The sequence below is a fragment of the Pimephales promelas genome, chromosome 7, assembly GCF_988280905.1.
Source record: "Pimephales promelas chromosome 7, fPimPro1.hap1.1, whole genome shotgun sequence".
Taxonomy (NCBI): Eukaryota; Metazoa; Chordata; class Actinopteri; order Cypriniformes; family Leuciscidae; genus Pimephales; species Pimephales promelas.
In genome coordinates this window covers 14,626,043-14,649,883 of record NC_142775.1, presented here as the reverse complement: position 1 = coordinate 14,649,883, position 23,841 = coordinate 14,626,043, and the positions used below count along the sequence as shown (strand labels likewise).

Sequence of the window (23,841 nt, the reverse complement as noted above, 5' to 3'; positions counted from 1 at the left end):
TGTGTGTGTGTGTGTGTGTGTGTGTGTGTGTGTGTGTGTGTGTGTGTGTGTGTGTGTGTGTGTGTGTGTGTGTGTGTGTGTGTGTTTGACAAATACGACATAATTTTGCTTGTATTAGGTTACGCAGAAGAAGAAGAAAAATCCATGCTCACCCAGCTGACTGCCATGGTTAAAGAGAAGGGCAGTATGAGGAACAATGTTACAGGCTATTATTTATTTAAAAGTCACATAATTGTTTTGGTCTTGTATCAGTTTTGATGTTTGTTTTTATGACAGGAGCTTTGAGATGTGACGCAGTGTCAACTGTGACAACTGATCAAACAAATCAAAATCTGCACTGACACTCCTGAACCTATAGAATGGGTAAGATGCATAAATGACAATGGTGAGACAACATATTTAATATGTTTAAGTCTATTAAATATGTCTACTTATTTAGGTCTACAGAATGAATGCAGTCACAATGTTATAGGCTACTCTTCTTTTGATTTTAAGTGAATCAATATTTTAATGTTATCTGTCATATTTAAAGAAGACGTGACCTTAGTTGACTTATTGGCCTGAAGAGTTCATTAGGGCTTCTTGAGGACCAAACCCCAAGAGGATATGCTTTCTGTACACACTGTTGAATACATGCTGTTAAGAATTTCAGCTGTTTATAAATAGGCCTAAAGAAAATTGTATAGGATATTACACAGGTTACATTTAGTGAACCACCTACAATTTATGTAATAAACTAATCGCAAAATCTGCATTTAGCTTTTGATTTATGTATTTCCTGCACTTATGTGCAAGATTGTTCATGCATTTAATCAGTCTTGGAAGTTCTGTTGGAAATGTAAATTATGCCTACTGTAAATTAAAACCAGTGTGATGGTTGAAGCATCTTCAACAAAAGTCAAATCAAAAAGCTAATTTATTAATGTATGCAGAGCATTAAAAAAGTGCATGATCCTCCTGACATGTTGCACATCAGGATTCCAGATCTGGATTAAAACAATAGTAGTTCAGAATATTAGCTTAAATGTTCTACTCTAATTAATGCAAATATGTTAATATTAAAAATAATACTCATTGATTTAAACTTTAAATATATGCACTCAGCATTATGGTAATGCTTTGCTTGTATTTGTATCTTTCCTCATTTGTAAGTCGACTTTACCAAATGAATTTATGTAAATATAAATGTAAATGTGGGTTGTGCTTGGCAAAGACTTCATCGTTCTGTACATCCTGTTGACTTATACTTGGGTTTATAATTCAAGTCACTCTGTCAAGGAACTCTTTTGAGTTCATTATTTATGTTATTTGCTGTAATACACCAGAAAATACAAAACTGTACATACAGTGAACACTTGTGTATTTTTTAAAAATTCTGTCTATTTGTGGAAATTGTATCTTTTATAATGTAGACTTTGTATATGGTGTAAAACTGTTTATCAGTCATCAATTGTTTGAAATGCAGATTGTTTCAAAGTGTTGCTGTATTTTTGACAAGAGCAGAAAACAGACCTATTGCACCTAACAAAGCAGGGAGAGAAAAAAAGGAAAAGTGGGAGTGTCTAGGAAGGAATGAGGCAGAGGAAGGGGTGTAGGGAGGAGGGCGTCTGCATCACTGAAAGCAGCTTACTGTAGACTGCGGCTCTGTTTTCCTGCCCTGCACACGCAGCAGCAAAGACTACGAGCCCATCCTCCTCATCTGATGTGTGTATGCTTCAATCCGGTGAGTTCTGCTTATCCTCTTTTCCTACTCCTCAGTATTTGCTTCAGCCCTCTCCAGACTCTCTTTCCTATGAGTTAGGAGCATTACTTTGTCAGCATTTGCTGTTGTTAGTTTCCACATTTGAACTAAAACTCTGTAACTGCAATATTTTAGTATTGTCCACATTTCAAAACAAAGTCTGTTTTTGCTAACGCCTGATTTAAATCACAGCAAAGACTAGTAATGCTATAGAATGTCCATTTGTTCAATGCAGAAAAATGGCAGGAAACATTTAAGAGCTTAATTTGATTCTGCTTTATCCTCTTGGGATATAACAGAACATAATGATGGTGCCAGTAGAGGATCGTGTGGATCTCAGAGACATATTTAGCCATGACTCATGACGCTGTATATCACGCCTAAGGGACTTATTGTGCCTGAATGAACTTGAACCTGGGGGGTTCACTTTGGAGAAATAAACTAGTTTTTTACCCGTTGTGATATAGGGCATATTGGTTATGCAATCAGCCTATTTATAGATTTTATTTAGCCTGGCCATGTTTTGTCTGAAGAAGAAAAAAAGCAGATATGACAACATGCAACAACAGTTTGAAAGAAGCTTGTGAGCTCTTGTCTCACTATAGCACAACACTCATAAGGAGTCACATCATTGACACCTCACGCTTAAACAAGATCTTAGTGGGACTAAATGCATAATATATCTAAGTGTACAGAATGCAGCGATGAAGAGATGCACTGAGCTATTTGAATCAACTCATAGCACTCTGTCTTTCCCTTAATCAGCCTATACCATTGTTGATGTATTAACATAAGTTCCTAAAATGTAAATTTTTGGTGAGATAGTGATGTACATTTTTTGTCTGCAGAAAAGGTGCGTTATAGAAAATGGAATCACTTCAAACAGACTGTGAGTAGTCAGACTTTGTGTGTGTGTGTGTGTGTGTGTGGGGGGGGGGGTCCATTTGAAATAAGCTTGAAGAGGCTCTTTCTGAACGTTACTAATGGCCATTTCCTGGTTTCTGGCAGGTGGACGGAGTCATCAAAACCTTGAAGTGATGAAGGCAGGGATGTTTTTACGCAAGGTGAAGTCTCGTATGTGGAAGCGTCAGCGGCACTACAAACTTCAGGAGGACTGCAAGACTGTCGCATATAAATCCAGCTGGGCAATAAACTCTTATTCTACCTGTATGCCTTTATTGAATTGATATTTTTAGTAATTATCCTGCACTCTAAAAAAATGCTGGGTTGTTTTAACCCAATTTTGGGTCCAATATGGACAAACTCAAATATTGGGTTAAAAATGTCATTTAAAAATGTAACCCAATGACTGGGTTTGTCCATATTTGACTCAAAACTGGGTTAAAACAACCCAGCATTTTTCAGAGTGTGGTTTATAGTACGTCCCCTTGGAATTATAAGGTTCTATCTGACATTTTTGTCAAAATTGAGTTATTCACATATTCTTATTCTGTGACAATTTATTTACATTATGTGATGTGTTTTGTACATTTAGGGTCCTTGTTATTTTTATGTTTGAAAGAAACTTGTTCCCCATACACATTTTCCTATATGGAATGCAAAAACTTTGAAGCTCAATATCTCAAAACTGTTCAGAACGCAGATAGAACCTTTTAATTCCAAGGGGATGAGTAATAATGTTAGTTCATGTGTAGTTTTAAAGATTGTGTGCATAATTTATTCAAGATTGAGCTAAAAATGACTAATTTTGTTAGAAAATTATTGGTGGCGTGCCAAAAAACGCCCAAAAAACATTTAAACAGAGACTTTTTTGAGAGGAAGCCATTAGGTATTGTATAGAAAATAATTCCCAAAAGGTTTGAACTGATCCAAAAGTTCTTTATGATGAGGAATAAAAGTAGACACGTCTGGGAAGTAGATCAGATGACAGTATATCAGATGTTTTCTGACAATAAATGAATATCTTCAGCTGCTTGTAATGAAATTAAGAGCTCCATTGGTTCACTATAGAGTGAACAATAGTAAGGAATGAGCAATTATGAAGCCTGCTTTTCAGGCACTATAATGTTTATTAAAAAAGGGCCCTAAAAAAACGTAACTTTTTTCCCAGTCTCCATCAGTGATGTGGAGGCTGTTCGTGAGGGACATCAGTCGGAGATGCTCCTCAGTGTAGCGGATGAGTTTCCTGCTGACCGCTGCTTCACACTGGTGTTCTGCGGCCGCAAAGGAAACCTGGATCTGGTGGCCGAGACAGCGGAGGAAGCTCAGGCCTGGATTCAGGGTGTAAGAGCCCTCATGGAGAACATTGAGAACATGGATGAGAGCACCAAACTTGACCAGTATCCTTGTTATAAAAATTGTTATGCCATATTTTTGCTTGAGGCAAGTTCTGATAATTATTATATTTTATATATATATATTGAAAATATTGAAACAGTTTGATAGATAGATAGATAGATAGATAGATAGATAGATAGATAGATAGATAGATAGATAGGTAGATAGGTAGATAGATAGATAGATAGATAGATAGATAGATAGATAGATAGATAGATAGATAGATAGATAGATAGATAGATAGATAGATAGATAGATAGATAGATAGATAGATAGATAGATAGATAGATAGATAGATAGATAGATAGATCTACTTATATTATAAACCTAAACTACTCCATTCAGGTGGATCTCAGACTGGTTTTCCAAAGCAGATCGGAACAAGGATGGAAGAATTAATTTTAGGGAGACAAAAAAACTGCTGAAAATGATGAACGTGGACATGAATGAAGAACATGCATACTGTCTCTTTACGGTGCTTAAGTGTTGTTTATGTGATTTTGCATCATATATTTTCATCATGTTGAACCTGTTTGTCATAAGTTGATGTTTTCTCGCAGAGGGCAGATAAGTCGGAGTCAGGAACCCTGGAAGATCACGAGTTTGTGGAGTTCTATAAGATGCTCACCGAGAGAAAAGAGGTGCTGGATTTATTCCAGGATTATTCCAGTGATGGACAGATCTTGTCTCAGTGTGATCTGGAGGAGTTCTTGAGAGAGGAGCAGCTAGAGGGGGAGGCCAGTTATGAACATGCCCTTCAGCTGATTGATCGCTACGAGCCTTCAAACGCAGGTAATGATAACCACTACTATACCCTTCAGTTTAGCATTTTTGGGTCACACTTCAGATTAGAGTCCAATTCTCACTATTAACTAACTATTAACTGTGAGTTTTGCTTCAATAAACTCTTAATTGTGGCTTATTAATAGTTAGTAAGATAGTTGTTAGGTTTAGGTAATGGGTAGGATTAAAGGTATAGCGGAGGATCTTTCCGAATTTTAGAGAAGACCCGCCCTCTCCAATTTTTAAAAAAAATGCACATGGACAAACACAACACTCTTGCTCCCGAGAGGGAACGTCTATTACGCCTTACACAATTATGTTGCAAATAATAAACTAACTCAAAAACATTTATAAAAAAGACAACATGTCAAATGCCCTGCCGTGTTTTATTTACTTATTATACTGATCGATTGAGTGACCGAGGACTCAAGACATGGTATGTGCAACCCTGTATCACACGAAATACGTTCTGAGGAAACTATTTTGCAAATCGCAATTACGTTACATGGCAACATATAAGCAGTGCTATTACGTTGGTCCTTAACCTAATATGTCTCATTGTTAATAATACGTTATTTTTATACATATGTAATGGAGAAGTAGCTTGTTGCATTTGTGTAATAATAAACACACAAGGTTTTAGAATATGAACACATGAACACACAAGGTTTTAGAATATTTCAGGGTGATACCATTTATCATTTGGTCAAAAGGCTACTTTAGACAAATTGAGATGTTTACCGTGTCTATGCGGTGCATGACTTGTGCCAGGGCTAGCATTGCTAAGTAGCTTGCATTAACTTTTACTAGTGATTTTAAATGGATTTCTCCAAATAGCGTGACAAACTTTACCTGTCTAGTAGAATCTTCGCGACTGCGGCATCAGCGAGAAGCCCAACCTGTGCTTTTAGCGCACGCCAGCGTGTGATATTAACCCAAAATCTCTCTGGTCTTGTTTCTATATTCTGTGGCCTTTCTCTTCTTATCATACACTTCGCATACATTTTTTCTCTTTCAACCCTCAACCATTTTCAAAGGAATGGCTGAAACCGCAACTCCGACATAATACACCTGAAAGTGAAAACTACATAGGGAAGAGCACGACGGCCTTACGTAAACATATCACCAGAATGATTGACACTTAGGTGGACCAATAGTATAGACTACCCACCCGGAAAAAGAAAATCCTCCGCTATACCTTTAAGGGATGTAGAATATGGACATGCAGAATGAAACATTAACATGTGCTTTATAAGTACTAATAAAAAGCTAATATCCTAGGAATATGTATGCTAATAAGCAAATAGTTAAAGGAGTAGTTCACTTTTGAAAAAAAAACTTTTGCTGATAATTTATTCACCCCCATGTCATCCAAGATGTCCATGTCTTTCTTTCTTCAGTCGAAAAGAAATTAAGGTTCTTGATGTAAACATTCCTGCATTTTTCTCCATATCATGGACTTCAATGGGAACCAAACGGTTCAAAGTCCAAAACACACGATGTTCAAACTCAGAGTCCGAGTCATTTGGTTCATTCAAAGAACGAAACGAATGAATTGACTCGTAAAAAGATTTGTTCATTTTGATGAACGAGTTCGTGCATCCCAGAACAGAGCAAGGTGAGCATTTGAGCTTATAAAACTTAAACTTTGTTATTTATTTTAAAAGAGGGATCGTTTCGCTCGATAAGACACTTATTCATCATCTGGAATCGTTTAAAGCCCTTTGAGCAGTTTGCACTGAAACTGTTTTTTGAACCTTGAACCGTTTGGTTCCCAGTAAAGTCCATTATATGGAGAAAAATCCTGGAATATTTTCATCAAAAACCTTAATTTCTTTTCGACTGAAGAAAGAAAGACGTGGACATCTTGGATGACATGGGGGTGAGTAAATTATCAGCAAAAGTTTTTTGAAAAGTGAACTATTCCTTTAATAGTGAGAATTGGACCCTTAAAGAGCCTAATTGGACCCTAAAAGTGTTTCCAATTTTTGTATATATTAACATTGTCACGTTGTGGGTTTTGTTTTGCTTTGTGTATCACGTGTTTCCTTGTTTGTCATGTGATCCTACCATGTGTCTTGTCTTTTGTTATGATGTTGCTCAGTGTCCACAGGTGTTTCTTATTTACCACACCCCCTTGTTAGCTTGATTAGCTTGTTTGTCTGTGTATTTATACCCCTGTGTTTCAGTTGTTGGTTGTCGGTTGTTGTTTAATGTCACTCGGTTCCTGCCTGTTCATCTGTCCTGTTCTGAGGTCCCTGGATTATCTGTTAGTGGGATTAATAAATGCTTGCGATTGGATTTGCATATTTGCTTTCTGTCTCGTTCCTGACGCGATGTGACAGAACAACCGACCGCAAATGAATCCAGCAGCACAAATCCGGGAGTTTGCTGGTCAGATCGCGGCCTTGGCCCTGAATAGTTGTGATTTGTTCCAGTATACCTGGGGGTTTGTTCCTCTCGCTGCCTCCTGCTCTCTCGGTGATGAGGCTATTAAGCTGTGTTACCAGCTAGGGGCTAAGGAGGTCAACCCGAGGGAGCTCCCCAATCTCTCGGGTCTGAACTGGAGAGAGGCGATCTTCGTTTGTGAAGAGAGTTTCATTCCAAAGCTCACCGTCAGCCCTGCCGAGCCTGCGCTCACCGTCAGCCCTGCCGAGCCCGAGCTTTCAACGCTGGTTCCGTCCAGCTCTCCAGAGATTGAATGCTCTTCGCCGCTGGTTCCGTCCAGCTCTCCAGAGATTGAATGCTCTTCGCCGCTGGTTCCGTCCAGCTCTCCAGAGATTGAATGCTCTTCGCCGCTGGTTCCGTCCAGCTCTCCAGAGATTGAATGCTCTTCGCCGCTGGTTCCGTCCAGCTCCCCAGAGATTGAATGCTCTTCACCGCTGGTTCCGTCCAGCTCTCAAGAGATTGAATGCTCTTCACCGCTGGTTCCGTCCAGCTCTCCAGAGACTGAATGCTCTTCACCGCTGGTTCCGTCCAGCTCTCCAGAGACTGAATGCTCTTCACCGCTGGTTCCGTCCAGCTCGCCAGAGTCTGAATGCACTTCACTGCTGGTTCCGTCCAGCTCGCCAGAGACTGTATGCTCTTCACTGCTGGTTCCGTCCAGCTCGCCAGAGACTGTATGCTCTTCACTGCTGGTTCCGTCCAGCCCTCCAGAGACTGTATGCTCTTCACTGCTGGTTCCGTCCAGCTCGCCAGAGACTGTATGCTCTTCACTGCTGGTTCCGTCCAGCCCTCCAGAGACTGTATGCTCTTCACTGCTGGTTCCGTCCAGCTCGCCAGAGACTGTAGGCTTTTCACTGCTGGTTCCGTCCAGCACTCCAGAGACTGTATGCTCTTCACTGCTGGTTCCGTCCAGCTCGCCAGAGACTGTAGGCTTTTCACTGCTGGTTCCGTCCAGCACTCCAGAGACTGTATGCTCTTCACTGCTGGTTCCGTCCAGCTCTCCAGAGACTGTATGCTCTTCGCTGCTGGTTCCGTCCAGCTCGCCAGAGACTGTATGCTCTTCACTGCTGGTTCCGTCCAGCCCTCCAGAGACTGTATGCTCTTCACTGCTGGTTCCGTCCAGCTCGCCAGAGACTGTAGGCTTTTCACTGCTGGTTCCGTCCAGCCCTCCAGAGACTGTATGCTCTTCACTGCTGGTTCCGTCCAGCACTCCAGAGACTGTATGCTCTTCACTGCTGGTTCCGTCCAGCTCTCCAGAGACTGTATGCTCTTCGCTGCTGGTTCCGTCCAGCTCTCCAGAGACCGTCCAGCCAGAGACCGTCCAGCCCGTCCAGCCAGAGACCGTCCAGCCCGTCCAGCCAGAGACCGTCCAGCCCGTCCAGCCAGAGACCGTCCAGCCCGTCCAGCCAGAGACCGTCCAGACCGTCCGGCCAGAGACCGTCCAGACCCTCCAGCCCGAGACCGTCCAGACCGTCCAGCCCGAGACCATCCACTCCCCATCTGCCCTTCACCCGGGGACTCAACCCAAATATTTTTTGGGGGGGGGCCCAGTGTCCCAGCCACGGCCGCCTGAAGGGCTCTCACCGCCGTGGCCGCCCGAAGGGCTCTCACCGCCGTGGCCGCCCGAGGGGACTTCACCGCCGTGGCCGCCCGAGGGGACTTCACCGCCGTGGCCGCCCGAGGGGTCTTCACCGCCGTGGCCGCCCGAGGGGTCTTCACCGCCGTGGCCGCCCGAGGGGTCTTCACCGCCGTGGCCTTCGCCTGGTCCTGCTCCGCCCTGGCCTTCGCCTGGTCCTGCTCCGCCCTGGCCGTCGCCTGGTCCTGCTCCGCCCTGGCCGTCGCCTGGTCCTGCTCCGCCCTGGCCTTCGCCTGGTCCTGCTCCGCCCTGGCCTTCGCCTGGTCCTGCTCCGCCCTGGCCTTCGCCTGGTCCTGCTCCGCCCTGGCCTTCGCCTGGTCCTGCTCCGCCCTGGCCTTCGCCTGGTCCTGCTCCGCCCTGGCCTTCGCCTGGTCGTCTGCTCCAAGTCTGGTCCTGTTCCCCTGCACAGACTTGGCCCTCCTTCCCTCCCCCAGGACCACCTCCGCGTCACCACCCTCCTGAACTTGTGTTTTGGGTTTTGTTTTGGGTGTTACACTAGGGGCGTCGGGAGCCGCCCATAGGGGGGAGGCTATGTCACGTTGTGGGTTTTGTTTTGCTTTGTGTATCACGTGTTTCCTTGTTTGTCATGTGATCCTACCATGTGTCTTGTCTTTTGTTATGATGTTGCTCAGTGTCCACAGGTGTTTCTTATTTACCACACCCCCTTGTTAGCTTGATTAGCTTGTTTGTCTGTGTATTTATACCCCTGTGTTTCAGTTGTTGGTTGTCGGTTGTTGTTTAATGTCACTCGGTTCCTGCCTGTTCATCTGTCCTGTTCTGAGGTCCCTGGATTATCTGTTAGTGGGATTAATAAATGCTTGCGATTGGATTTGCATATTTGCTTTCTGTCTCGTTCCTGACGCGATGTGACAGAACAACCGACCGCAAATGAATCCAGCAGCACAAATCCGGGAGTTTGCTGGTCAGATCGCGGCCTTGGCCCTGAATAGTTGTGATTTGTTCCAGTATACCTGGGGGTTTGTTCCTCTCGCTGCCTCCTGCTCTCTCGGTGATGAGGCTATTAAGCTGTGTTACCAGCTAGGGGCTAAGGAGGTCAACCCGAGGGAGCTCCCCAATCTCTCGGGTCTGAACTGGAGAGAGGCGATCTTCGTTTGTGAAGAGAGTTTCATTCCAAAGCTCACCGTCAGCCCTGCCGAGCCTGCGCTCACCGTCAGCCCTGCCGAGCCCGAGCTTTCAACGCTGGTTCCGTCCAGCTCTCCAGAGATTGAATGCTCTTCGCCGCTGGTTCCGTCCAGCTCTCCAGAGATTGAATGCTCTTCGCCGCTGGTTCCGTCCAGCTCTCCAGAGATTGAATGCTCTTCGCCGCTGGTTCCGTCCAGCTCTCCAGAGATTGAATGCTCTTCGCCGCTGGTTCCGTCCAGCTCTCCAGAGTCTGAATGCTCTTCGCCGCTGGTCCCGTCCAGCTCCCCAGAGATTGAATGCTCTTCACCGCTGGTTCCGTCCAGCTCTCCAGAGATTGAATGCTCTTCACCGCTGGTTCCGTCCAGCTCTCCAGAGACTGAATGCTCTTCACCGCTGGTTCCGTCCAGCTCTCCAGAGACTGAATGCTCTTCACCGCTGGTTCCGTCCAGCTCGCCAGAGTCTGAATGCACTTCACTGCTGGTTCCGTCCAGCTCGCCAGAGACTGTATGCTCTTCACTGCTGGTTCCGTCCAGCTCGCCAGAGACTGTATGCTCTTCGCTGCTGGTTCCGTCCAGCTCGCCAGAGACTGTATGCTCTTCACTGCTGGTTCCGTCCAGCCCTCCAGAGACTGTATGCTCTTCACTGCTGGTTCCGTCCAGCTCGCCAGAGACTGTATGCTCTTCACTGCTGGTTCCGTCCAGCCCTCCAGAGACTGTATGCTCTTCACTGCTGGTTCCGTCCAGCTCGCCAGAGACTGTATGCTCTTCACTGCTGGTTCCGTCCAGCCCTCCAGAGACTGTATGCTCTTCACTGCTGGTTCCGTCCAGCCCTCCAGAGACTGTATGCTCTTCACTGCTGGTTCCGTCCAGCTCGCCAGAGACTGTATGCTCTTCACTGCTGGTTCCGTCCAGCCCTCCAGAGACTGTATGCTCTTCACTGCTGGTTCCGTCCAGCCCTCCAGAGACTGTATGCTCTTCACTGCTGGTTCCGTCCAGCTCGCCAGAGACTGTAGGCTCTTCACTGCTGGTTCCGTCCAGCCCTCCAGAGACTGTATGCTCTTCACTGCTGGTTCCGTCCAGCTCGCCAGAGACTGTATGCTCTTCACTGCTGGTTCCGTCCAGCCCTCCAGAGACTGTATGCTCTTCACTGCTGGTTCCGTCCAGCTCGCCAGAGACTGTAGGCTTTTCACTGCTGGTTCCGTCCAGCACTCCAGAGACTGTATGCTCTTCACTGCTGGTTCCGTCCAGCTCGCCAGAGACTGTAGGCTTTTCACTGCTGGTTCCGTCCAGCACTCCAGAGACTGTATGCTCTTCACTGCTGGTTCCGTCCAGCTCTCCAGAGACTGTAGGCTTTTCACTGCTGGTTCCGTCCAGCCCTCCAGAGACTGTATGCTCTTCGCTGCTGGTTCCGTCCAGCTCGCCAGAGACTGTATGCTCTTCACTGCTGGTTCCGTCCAGCCCTCCAGAGACTGTATGCTCTTCACTGCTGGTTCCGTCCAGCTCGCCAGAGACTGTAGGCTTTTCACTGCTGGTTCCGTCCAGCCCTCCAGAGACTGTATGCTCTTCACTGCTGGTTCCGTCCAGCACTCCAGAGACTGTATGCTCTTCACTGCTGGTTCCGTCCAGCTCTCCAGAGACTGTATGCTCTTCGCTGCTGGTTCCGTCCAGCTCTCCAGAGACCGTCCAGCCAGAGACCGTCCAGCCCGAGACCGTCCAGCCCGTCCAGCCAGAGACCGTCCAGCCCGTCCAGCCAGAGACCGTCCAGCCCGTCCAGCCAGAGACCGTCCAGACCGTCCGGCCAGAGACCGTCCAGACCCTCCAGCCCGAGACCGTCCAGACCGTCCAGCCCGAGACCATCCACTCCCCATCTGCCCTTCACCCGGGGACTCAACCCAAATATTTTTTGGGGGGGGGCCCAGTGTCCCAGCCACGGCCGCCTGAAGGGCTCTCACCGCCGTGGCCGCCCGAAGGGCTCTCACCGCCGTGGCCGCCCGAGGGGACTTCACCGCCGTGGCCGCCCGAGGGGACTTCACCGCCGTGGCCGCCCGAGGGGTCTTCACCGCCGTGGCCGCCCGAGGGGTCTTCACCGCCGTGGCCGCCCGAGGGGTCTTCACCGCCGTGGCCTTCGCCTGGTCCTGCTCCGCCCTGGCCTTCGCCTGGTCCTGCTCCGCCCTGGCCGTCGCCTGGTCCTGCTCCGCCCTGGCCGTCGCCTGGTCCTGCTCCGCCCTGGCCTTCGCCTGGTCCTGCTCCGCCCTGGCCTTCGCCTGGTCCTGCTCCGCCCTGGCCTTCGCCTGGTCCTGCTCCGCCCTGGCCTTCGCCTGGTCCTGCTCCGCCCTGGCCTTCGCCTGGTCCTGCTCCGCCCTGGCCTTCGCCTGGTCGTCTGCTCCAAGTCTGGTCCTGTTCCCCTGCACAGACTTGGCCCTCCTTCCCTCCCCCAGGACCACCTCCGCGTCACCACCCTCCTGAACTTGTGTTTTGGGTTTTGTTTTGGGTGTTACACTAGGGGCGTCGGGAGCCGCCCATAGGGGGGAGGCTATGTCACGTTGTGGGTTTTGTTTTGCTTTGTGTATCACGTGTTTCCTTGTTTGTCATGTGATCCTACCATGTGTCTTGTCTTTTGTTATGATGTTGCTCAGTGTCCACAGGTGTTTCTTATTTACCACACCCCCTTGTTAGCTTGATTAGCTTGTTTGTCTGTGTATTTATACCCCTGTGTTTCAGTTGTTGGTTGTCGGTTGTTGTTTAATGTCACTCGGTTCCTGCCTGTTCATCTGTCCTGTTCTGAGGTCCCTGGATTATCTGTTAGTGGGATTAATAAATGCTTGCGATTGGATTTGCATATTTGCTTTCTGTCTCGTTCCTGACGCGATGTGACAAACATATTAATATTTCCTCACTCTTTAATAATGAATTAATTAAATAGTTAATGCCTTGTTGAAAAAGGGGTTTAATTTAAATCAATTCTGATTATTCTTAATGTATGAGGGAAAATGAAACAAAAGTTAGCTTTTGTATAATGTATATTTTTATTATACAACATAATACATTTTAATATATATATTTTATTTATAATATTTTATTTAAATTATTAATTCAATTATTTCAAGTATTTCTATTATTTTTAATAACACCCCCCCCCCATATATACACTATTTATGTATATAAATCATTATACCAAAATGCTAAACTTAGCTAACTGTTTAATTTTCCCTCATACATTAAAAATGTATAAGAATTGATTTAAATTAAACCCCTTTTTCAACAAGGCATTAACTATTTCATTAATTAATTATTAAAGAGTGAGGAAATACTGTATAAATATCAACAAAAAAATTGTGTAACACTTTATTTTACTGTCCAATTCCCCAAGGCATCATGCTTTAGAACAGGTTGGTTAAAAAATGAAAAACAAAGAATTATTTGCATTCCTGTGAAGAAAATTAATGGAAAATACATCTGGGTCCTCTAGCTTTTAATAATGGAGTAGTTGAGCACTTAATATAGATCGCTGGCCAACAGTGAAGTGGTTCTTTTCTCATCATGATTATTGAGTAACGATGGAAGTTTGATCAGATAAGAGGCTTCGTTTGGTCTTCTTATACAGCCAGAATGAATCATTCAATGTCAATCGATGGGTTCCTAATGTACCTGACGTCTCCTGAGGGATCCATCTTCAATCCAGAGAGGCAGGGCTTCTTTCAAGACATGAGCCAACCTCTTGCCCACTATTACATCTCGTCCTCACACAACACTTACCTCATGGAGGACCAGCTAAAAGGACCAAGCAGCGTTGAAGCCTACATCCAGTGAGTTCAGCTTATTACAGCTATGTGTGAAGAAGTGACTGCAATGAAGTGCACTAAGAAGAAGTAAACATCAAAATCAGTCTTTAATAATAATCCAACAAGAACAATATAGTATAGCAACCACATAAAGACATAACAAGCGAGACCGAACAAAGAACTGAATAAACTGAAGGCTTAAATACAATAGTAATTGACGGAAAAACGGAACAACTGGTGCGTAAATGAGGAACTGGAAACTATTAAGCACAGGGAACTCAGGCAAACCTGAACAGGGAAAACAAGCAAAACACAATGAAACAAAACAGACGGAGAACTTCACGTTACAATGTGTCTACTTGACTACACTTATCTTTGATGATATGAATAAGCAATAAGGTACGAGAGGCTGTGCTGTATCTTGAATAAGTAACGGCTGAAGGGCGTTGTAAGGCACAACTCGAAGCAGAGTGCCTGCAACCCGTTCAGCCGCTACTTATTCACAATACAGCACTTGCCTCTCGTACCTTATTGCTTATTCATATCATCAAAGATAAGTGTAGTCAAGTAGACACATTGTAACGTGAAGTTCTCCGTCTGTTTTGTTTCATTGTGTTTTGCTTGTTTTCCCTGTTCAGGTTTGCCTGAGTTCCCTGTGCTTAGTAGTTCCTCATTTATTCACCAGTTGTTCCGTTTTTCCGTCAATTCCGTCAAGCTTTTATAAAACGGTTAACACACAATAAGATGTGTTAGTGGAACTTTCATGAAGTAAAATCACTAAAAGCCTTCCTTCCGCTAGAAAAAATAGTCCCTGACCGTGAACAGCAACAACGTTCCAATGTGTAATATGCAAATTTAAGGAAGCTCAAATAAAAACAACATAGGAACTGCAGTGATAAATAGAACCGTTGGGTGAAGCGGTCACAGCCGTGTTTTATCATGAATAAAGCACAGCTATTGACCAATCAGAATCAAGGATTGGAAATAACCGTTTTATAAATAGCAGAAAAGGATTTTATGAGCATGTAAGAAGTAATATATAAGCAATACCAAATGGAGGTTTTCGCTGTTCCCCAAAGAACCTTTGAGGGAAAACTTTTCTCAAAATCATTTTTACTTATTATAAAAGAATATTTGTTAACACTTAATAATAACTACACGCTAATAATCATTAGTTAACATGAGTAAACAGTTAATTCATCATTCATAAAGCATTAATAGACATTAATAAGCAGTTTATAAATACAGCTATGCTTCCTTGGTTTAAAAGCATATCTATAATTTGTTTAATAATTGTATTTTCATCCTTTTTTAATGATCAATTTATCATATCTAAATAATGAATTGCATTTTTTATAAACCAGTTATTTAAGAGTTGTCAGTGGTTCATAAGATTACTTATGAGTAATTAGAGTGTGTAAGTAAATGATTAATAAACTATTTAAATGTGAATTCATAATCTTATTATTCAGACATATAGTGATGGTTACACAGTGTGTTAATAAATGCTTTATTAATCTGTATTTATGCTGTAATTCAGGGTTAATTTGTTATAAAGCATTTAGTAGTGGTCAGTTAACTATATTTGTGAGCTCATCTAAACTGAGGACTATTCATGCCTTGTAAAGCATTTATAAAGGAAATTTAAAGGCTGTTAAATATTTCTATGTTCTGTATCACAGTGTTGTGTTTGTCACATTTTTACTGTTTAGAAGATTGACGAGTCTTTAAATCTCCTTTATAAATGCTTTACAAGGCATGAATAGTTCTCACTTTAGATGAGCTCACAAACATAGTTAACTGACCACTACTAAATGCTTTACCTGTATTTACTACATTTACTTACACTTTCTAAGTGATCTTATGAATGACTGACAACTCTTAAATAACTAGTTTGTAAATAATGCTATACTTCATTTTAGAAATGATTAATTGTATGAAAATACAATTATTAAACGCATTATAGATATGCTTATAAATCAAGAAAAAAGCATTTATAGCTGTATTTATAAACTGCTTATTAATGTCTATTAATGCTTAATAAATGATGAATTAACTGTTTACTCATGCTTAACAAATAATTAATAGCGTGCAGTTATTATAAAGTGTTACCGAACATTTTAATAATCATAAGAACCTTTTTCCACTGTAAATAATCTTTTGTGTGAAGGAAAGGTTACATTGATGTTAAAGGTTCTTCATTGAACCATCAATACCAAAAACAAACCTTTATTTTTAAAAGGATAATAACAGAGTGTTTCTGTTCACTCACTGTAACTTCAGAGAAAACATGTGTTCGCTTAGTTGAATACATTGTGCTTTGTTCTCTGTGTTCATAACTGTGTTTGTTGACTTGTGCTGGGTTGAACATGTGAAGGGCTCTGAAGCGAGGCTGCAGGTGTGTAGAGGTGGACTGCTGGAACGGACCGAATGGGGAGCCGGTGGTTTATCATGGACACACATTCACATCTAAGATTCTCCTCAAAGACGTGATTACTACTATTGCAAATTATGCCTTTAAGGTGATCTTTATGCCCCAACACTCCTAAAAATGTAAAATATAATTATTAATAATATCTATTAATAATTATTAACAATGTTGTCAGCATGATTAATATTAGTACCAACATTATGTTGTTGATGTTCATATAAATTATTTACACCGATTATTATTATTTGCATAGATTTTTTAATCTTCCCATCATTCCTACTCTCAGGCATCGGAGTATCCACTCATTGTGTCCATTGAAAACCACTGCAGCATAGAGCAACAAGAAGTCATGGCTCGACTTTTCAGAGATATCCTGGGAAATATGTTGCTGACAAGCACAGCAGACGCCAAAGTGGTCAGTGAACTCCCATCCCCAGAGGTGAGCTCTAAGGCCTTATAGTGGTAGTGATAGTGGTGCACTTAACTTAACTGCTCTTAATGACTTCTGTTTGAAAAAAACATTGATGACTCTTAAAATAATGTGTGGTCTCATAAGTATTAATACATTGTTAGCCAACTGCGTGCTTTGTAAATGTATTTGGACACAGTCAGAACTTTTCAGAGAACTTACATTTTAAATATGTATTAGTATATAAAGACAGTTTAAACAAATTTGGGAAAAAGTGTTACCTACCCTCCCTTTAAAGGAGAACTCCGGCGCAAAATGAACCTTTGGTCTAATAAAACATCGATACCTAGTCGACCGTTCTCTGAGATTTGTTTTCATGATAATCGAATGTAAAGAGTTTTATTTCTAAAAACTGTTTAGTGTATAATATTAGTATATAGGGGCATATAATAAGCAAAAAGAAATCGCTAGTTTATACCACTAACAAGACTCAAAATAGCCCCACACTAACACAGTAACATAATGAGGGTTTATGTTCATACATACATGCAAACCGAAGCATTGAGAACTTTGTACGTGTACAGACCGTTTAATAAGAAGATACTTTATAAAGACTGTATACAGGCAGGAGCCATCTTGGAAAACAGTCTCGACAAGTCGAACCACGAAAGACGTGCCAAGTGAGCTGAACTGTATGAAGTTCAGCGAACTTCTGAGGTGCGTTCCATTCAGTCATTAATGGACTGCGAAGTGGACTTCATAGGGTATTTTTCCATCTTAAGTGAGATTCCAGTCCGAAGGGAACGAACATGTTCAGTTCGAAGGGCACTGCAAACGGCATAGGGAATAAGGGAACATCGATACATCACTTCACAGGAAGTCAGTGAAGTCCATTTTAACTTATATACCGTGTTCAGGGAGTAGGAGGCAGTGAACACTTGTGTAGGGACCCTGTCGAATGGAACGCACCTCTGAACTGTATGAACGTCGTTCGTGGTTCGACTTGTTTTCCAAAGATGTCTCCTGCCTGTATACACGAAGTGAACTGTCTTTATAAAGTATCTTCTTATTAAACGGTCTGTACACTTACAAAGTTCTCAATGCTTCCTTTTGTATTTAGGGACCCTCATTATGTTACTGTGTTAGTGTGGGGCTATTTTGAGTGTTGTTTGTGGTATTAACTAACGATTTCTTTTTACTTATTATATGCCCCCATATATTAGCATTATGCGCTAAACAGTTTTTAGAGATAAAACTCTTTACATTCGATTATCATGAAAACAAATCTCAGAGAACAATTGACTAGGTACTAATGCTTTATTAGATCAAAGGTTCATTTTGCGCCGGAGTTCTCCTTTAACTATTGATGTTCACATTTGAAAAAAAATGTGCATTACCTATTGTTGGATATAGATTTGTTTTTAAATATCTGAGTCTAAAAGTCAGACACCCATTTAGAAAATTTAGTATTTTATCATTTAACCCTGGAAATAAAAAGTAAGTTTAGGATATAAAACAAAATGTGCAATGCAAATCGTTTAACTTCTCACTTAAATTGTAATGCAGAATATAACTTAAAAAAATGCCCCCATAAAATGCATACGTAAAATGTATTTTATTTTAATTAAATTAGAAAATCAAAATAGCAGCATTTTTTCGCAACAGACAGTACCTATTTATTTTTATTTCTAAAGTGTTTTACATAAAAAGAATATACAGATTCAAATATATATATTCATATAATAAAATAGGTAACACTTTAGTTTAGGGACAAATTCTCACTATTACCTGGTTGCTTATTTGTATGCATATTTACTAGGATATTGGCTGCTTATTAGTTCTTAAAAAGCACATATTAATGTTTCATTCTGCATGTTCATAGTTCATAGTTAGTTAATAGTGAGAATTGGACCCTTATCTCAAATGTGATTGTCATGTTTGGTTGGGTTTTGGTACAAGTTTATGTTTTCATGTCTTTTATTTTGTGTTTATCATTGGTTCATTGTTTGATTATGCACAGGTGTTCCTTGTTAGTCATTAGTCTCTCTGTATAAATAGCCTTAATGTTTCATTATTCTCTTATCTAGTTTGTCTACTATTGTCTTTGTAACCCGCTGCACTGTTGGTGAGTTCAAGTCCATGTTCAAGTCCAGTCCACGTCTTTGTTTATTTTGTATTCAAATAAAACAATTGTATTGTTAAATAAAACTGCACTTGGTTTCACACGCAACTCGCCTTCAGTGGACTTATGTTACTGAGTCCATATCATATTACTATTTAATAAAAGGGATGTCAAACAGGTGTATTTGTTGTCTCATTTCTTTCAGGCACTTAAGAGGAAGATCCTGTTAAAAGGGAAGAAAATTGGAAATGAATCAGAGAGCCTCACAGGTGAAGTCAGTGATGAGGACGAGGCAGCAGAAATGAATAAGGACTGTCCGGCATCGGAGAGTCCACCAACAGATGCAAAGGTAACAGTAGAAATATTGAGAAACTGAGAAAAAGCTCACTTATTGTTTTCCACTTCCTTGTTCAAGATTGTTTTTGATTGCTATGTATAAATACATATAAATAAATACAAATTCTATGTTTGATTCCCCTATGTAGAAATCGAAGCAAAATCTATGCAAAGAGCTCTCAGACCTGATGTTCTGTAAGAGCGTACATTTCAACAGCTTTGAACATTCCCGCACCTCTGCTAAGCCTGATGAGATGTCATCGTTCTCTGAGTCTAAAGCCCGAAAATATTCCAAGGAAGCAGGTCAGAAAGATTTTTTTAATGGATAGTTTGCTCAAAAACTGAAAATCCTGTCTGCATATATTCAATCTATGTTTTTTCTGTGGAAAACAAAATGAGTTTTAGTGTCCGCAAGGTTTTGAAAAAATATATTTTCTATAAAATATGAATAATACATTTTTATCATAAACTCAAACTTCTATAACCTTTTTTTCTGTTTAACTGTCTTAATTTATTTAATCTGCCAAAAGTCTTCTTTAAAATAAGACCAATCTTACATATATATTCCAAAGCATTCTTGAATTACAACCATTTAAGTTCGGATTGAGTATTTTCATGTTTATTCAAAAAAGGGCACTTAAAGAGATATTTCACTTTGAAATTAATTTTTGGCATGTTTTAGCTTACCTCAAGGGCATCCAAGATGTAGGTGTCTTTGTTTCTGCAGTAGTTTCAATTTTTATATTTTTAGGTCAAACCGTTGTTGTGTGTCAGTCATATAATGGAGGTAAATGGGGTCCACCTCAAAGATCATGCACAGAGAAGTCCAAATTAAACATGATTTAATGACTCGTAAATGTAAGTACACATTGATGGCCTAAGACACGAAACGAGCGGTTTGTGAGAGAAAACGAACAGTATTTATATCGTTTTTGCCTCCTGTAATCAGTCACGTCCAAGTACTCTGAGGGCGAGGGCGCTTTGGTCTGCGCAAGCACCGGAAAGTGCCGGAAATGATGCGTCACTCATTGTTTACACAGATTTCAGAAGTATTACCCTTCACTGTGAAGATCTAAACATATTTAGATATACAGGAAATTGCAATGGAAGACGATTTCGATATATCAACAGACAACGTTGATATTTTTTTTCGCAACCGCTCGAGAGATCACTCCCGGTGCCCTCAGAGTACTTGGACGTGGCTGAGGTTACAAGAGGTAAATACTGTTTGTTTTCTTACAAAAACCACTCGTTTCGTCTCTTAGGCCATCAATGTGTACTTACATTTACGAGTCATTAAATCATGTTTAATTTTTGCATGCTCTTTGAGGTGGACCCCATATACCTCCATTATACGTCTGACAGACAAGAACAGTTTGACCTAAAAACATCAAAATTGAAAATACTGCAGAAACAAAGACACCTACATCTTGGATGCCCTTGAGGTAAGCTAAAACATATCAAAAATTAATTTCAAAGTGAACTATCGTTTTAAGAGGTTATAAGCAGCTCTTTACCTTTTCATTTCTATACAAAAATATAAATATTATGTGAAGTAAAGTGAAATCCTGAAATTTCGTCAGGTTCAGATTTCGTTCTGCATAACACCAGGCAGCTGACAAGAGTGTATCCAAGTGGAATGAGAACGGATTCATCAAATTACTGTCCACAGGACATGTGGAACATGGGATGCCAGATTGGTCAGTATGGTAGATATTGAATTACACACCATTATTCCAAAACAACAGAGTGGAATAACAGGAGTATGGCAGACAAACGATCAATGTAAAAAGGAGCAGGGAAACATGGCTAATGTGTTGTAAAGTGAACAGTGTATTTACTGTAATGTGTTTCTGATTCTTAGTGGCATTAAACTTCCAGACTGCTGGAATGGAAATGGATCTTAATGATGGGTTGTTTACTCAGAACGGCTGCAGTGGCTACGTTCTAAAACCTGAGATACTGTGCAACAGAGAGAGACTCTTTGATCCTGAAAAACCTGAGGAACGTGAGGATTACCACCCTTTACTGTTCTCTGTGAAGGTATCAAACAGTATTTGTGTTCCTTCTCCTACTTCCCTTTGAGATTTTATTTGCTGATTGTTCTTTGTTTTTTTTAGATTATTAGTGGACAACAGCTCCCTAAAGTAAGGCAAAAAGAGTGGTCCATTGTAGACCCCCTGGTAAGGGTGGAAATTTATGGTGTTCCTCTGGATCAAGCCAAACAGGAGACCAATTACATTGACAACAATGGTGAGGAAGTGAAGATAAAATGCTGTGAATTGTTGCCAAATAATTTCAGGATACAAAATGTTGACAAAACTGTTAAGAGTTTACTGTGGAAATAGACATTTACAGACCATTGGAACCCTTTAATTGATGCTACTTGCAGTGATTTTTTTCTTTGTGTTATTTTTCATCTGGACAGGATTCAACCCATGTTGGAATGAATCTTTGCAGTTCAAAATCCACACCCCTGAGCTGGCACTGGTGCGTTTTGTAGTTGAAGACTATGATAAAGCATCTAGGAATGACTTCATAGGGCAAAACACTCTTCCTTTTAACTGTATTCAACCAGGTAGGCCATTTTAACAAAAGAAAAATATTTTCGGTCTCATTCACTAACTATGCAAACACAGCCTTTGTGTGAATGTTTCCAAACAGAAAACGTCTTTAAAATAAGATAAAAAAATTGAGAACCAATTGAAACCACATTTACACAGGTTCCATGTTGCCTTAGAAAAATGATTCATTATATTAACAAAATTATAAACGCAACACTTTTATTTTATTACCACCCCGGAGTCCCCAATACAGTAAAACTGCACATTTAAGAGTTGCCTTTTATTGTGGCCAGCCTAAGGCACACCTGTGCAATAATCATACTGTCTAATCAGCATCTTGATATGCCACAACTGTGAGATGGATGGATTATCTTGGCAAAGGAGAAGTGCTCACTAACACAGATTTAGACAGATTTGTGAACAATATTTGAGAGATAATGCCTATTGTGTACATAGAAAAAGTCTTAGATCTTTGAGTTCAGCTCATGAAAAATGGGGGAAAAAAACAAGTGTTGCATTTATAATTTTGTACACTCACCGGCCACTTTATTAGGTACCCCATGCTAGTAACGGGTTGGACCCCCTTTTGCCTTCAGAACTGCCTCAATTCTTCGTGGCATAGATTCAACAAGGTGCTGGAAGCATTCCTCAGGGAGTTTGGTCCATATTGACATGATGGCATCACACAGTTGCCGCAGATTTGTCGGCTGCACATCTATGATGCGAATCTCCCGTTCCACCACATCCCAAAGATGCTCTATTGGATTGAGATCTGGTGACTGTGGAGGCCATTTGAGTACAGCGAACTCATTGTCATGTTCAAGAAACCAGTCTGAGATGATTCCAGCTTTATGACATGGCGCATTATCCTGCTGAAAGTAGCCATCAGAAGTTGGGTACATTGTGGTCATAAAGGGATGGACATGGTCAGCAACAATACTCAGGTAGGCTGTGGCGTTGCAACGATGCTCAATTGGTACCAAGGGGCCCAAAGAGTGCCAAGAAAATATTCCCCACACCATGACACCACCACCACCAGCCTGAACCGTTGATACAAGGCAGGATGGATCCATGCTTTCATGTTGTAGACGCCAAATTCTGACCCTACCATCCGAATGTCGCAGCAGAAATCGAGACTCATCAGACCAGGCAACGTTTTTCCAATCTTCTATTGTCCAATTTCGATGAGCTTGTGCAAATTGTAGCCTCAGTTTCCTGTTCTTAGCTGAAAGGAGTGGCACCCGGTGTGGTCTTCTGCTGCTGTAGCCAATCTGCCTCAAAGTTCGACGTACTGTGCGTTCAGAGATGCTCTTCTGCCCACCTTGGTTGTAACGGGTGGTTATTTGAGTCACTGTTGCCCTTCTATCAGCTCGAACCAGTCTGGCCATTCTCCTCTGACCTCTGGCATCAACAAGGCATTTCCGCCCACAGAACTGCCGCTCACTGGATGTTTTTTCTTTTTCGGACCATTCTCTGTAAACCCTAGAGATGGTTGTGCGTGAAAATCCCAGTAGATTAGCAGTTTCTGAAATACTCAGACCAGCCCTTCTGGCACCAACAATCATGCCACGTTCAAAGTCACTCAAATCACCTTTCTTCCTCATACTGATGCTCGGTTTGAACTGCAAGAGATTGTCTTGACCATGTCTACATGCCTAAATGCACTGAGTTGCCGCCATGTGATTGGCTGCTTAGAAATTAAGTGTTGGAAGCAGTTGGACAGGTGTACCTAATAAAGTGGCCGGTGAGTGTATATCCTCAGTGTAAAATTATTTTCTGATCACATAAGAATGCTTGTATGCAATTATTAGTGAATGAGACCCAGTGTCTTTAGGCCTTTGCTCTGAAATAATTAAAAATTAATTTGGCTTTCTTGCAAATAAAAAGTTTCTCTTTCCAGGATACCGCCATGTGCATCTGTTGTCCAAAGACGGAATGAGTATCCATCCATCCTCCATCTATGTCCATATCAAAATCGCAGAGCTGTGATTTCACAATTCCAGGAGTATCATTTACAATGCTTGAAACTTGTTCTGAAGAGCTAATATTTCTCAGACATATCTGTAAATTGTAAAAGGCAGAGTAACATTTTGTGCTTTATTTAAACAGTAATTATAGTATAGCAACTAACATTTTTTAAGATTACCTCGAC

General features: G+C 41.8%; 1 protein-coding gene across 1 annotated transcript; it reads left to right on the top strand.

Moving 5' to 3' along the window:
• The first annotated feature begins 1,460 nt into the window (after positions 1-1,460).
• Positions 1,461-23,765, top strand: plcd4b (phospholipase C, delta 4b). The gene is made up of 16 exons (XM_039649751.2): positions 1,461-1,723; positions 2,590-2,630; positions 2,750-2,908; positions 3,813-4,041; positions 4,385-4,514; positions 4,600-4,831; positions 13,650-13,851; positions 16,205-16,349; positions 16,545-16,697; positions 18,995-19,138; positions 19,275-19,428; positions 20,709-20,825; positions 20,990-21,168; positions 21,246-21,378; positions 21,554-21,703; positions 23,590-23,765. The coding sequence occupies exons 2-16, from the start codon at positions 2,609-2,611 to the stop codon at positions 23,676-23,678; spliced, it is 2,238 nt and encodes a 745-aa protein (XP_039505685.2). The 5' UTR covers positions 1,461-1,723; positions 2,590-2,608; the 3' UTR covers positions 23,679-23,765.
• Positions 23,766-23,841: the final 76 nt, after the last annotated feature.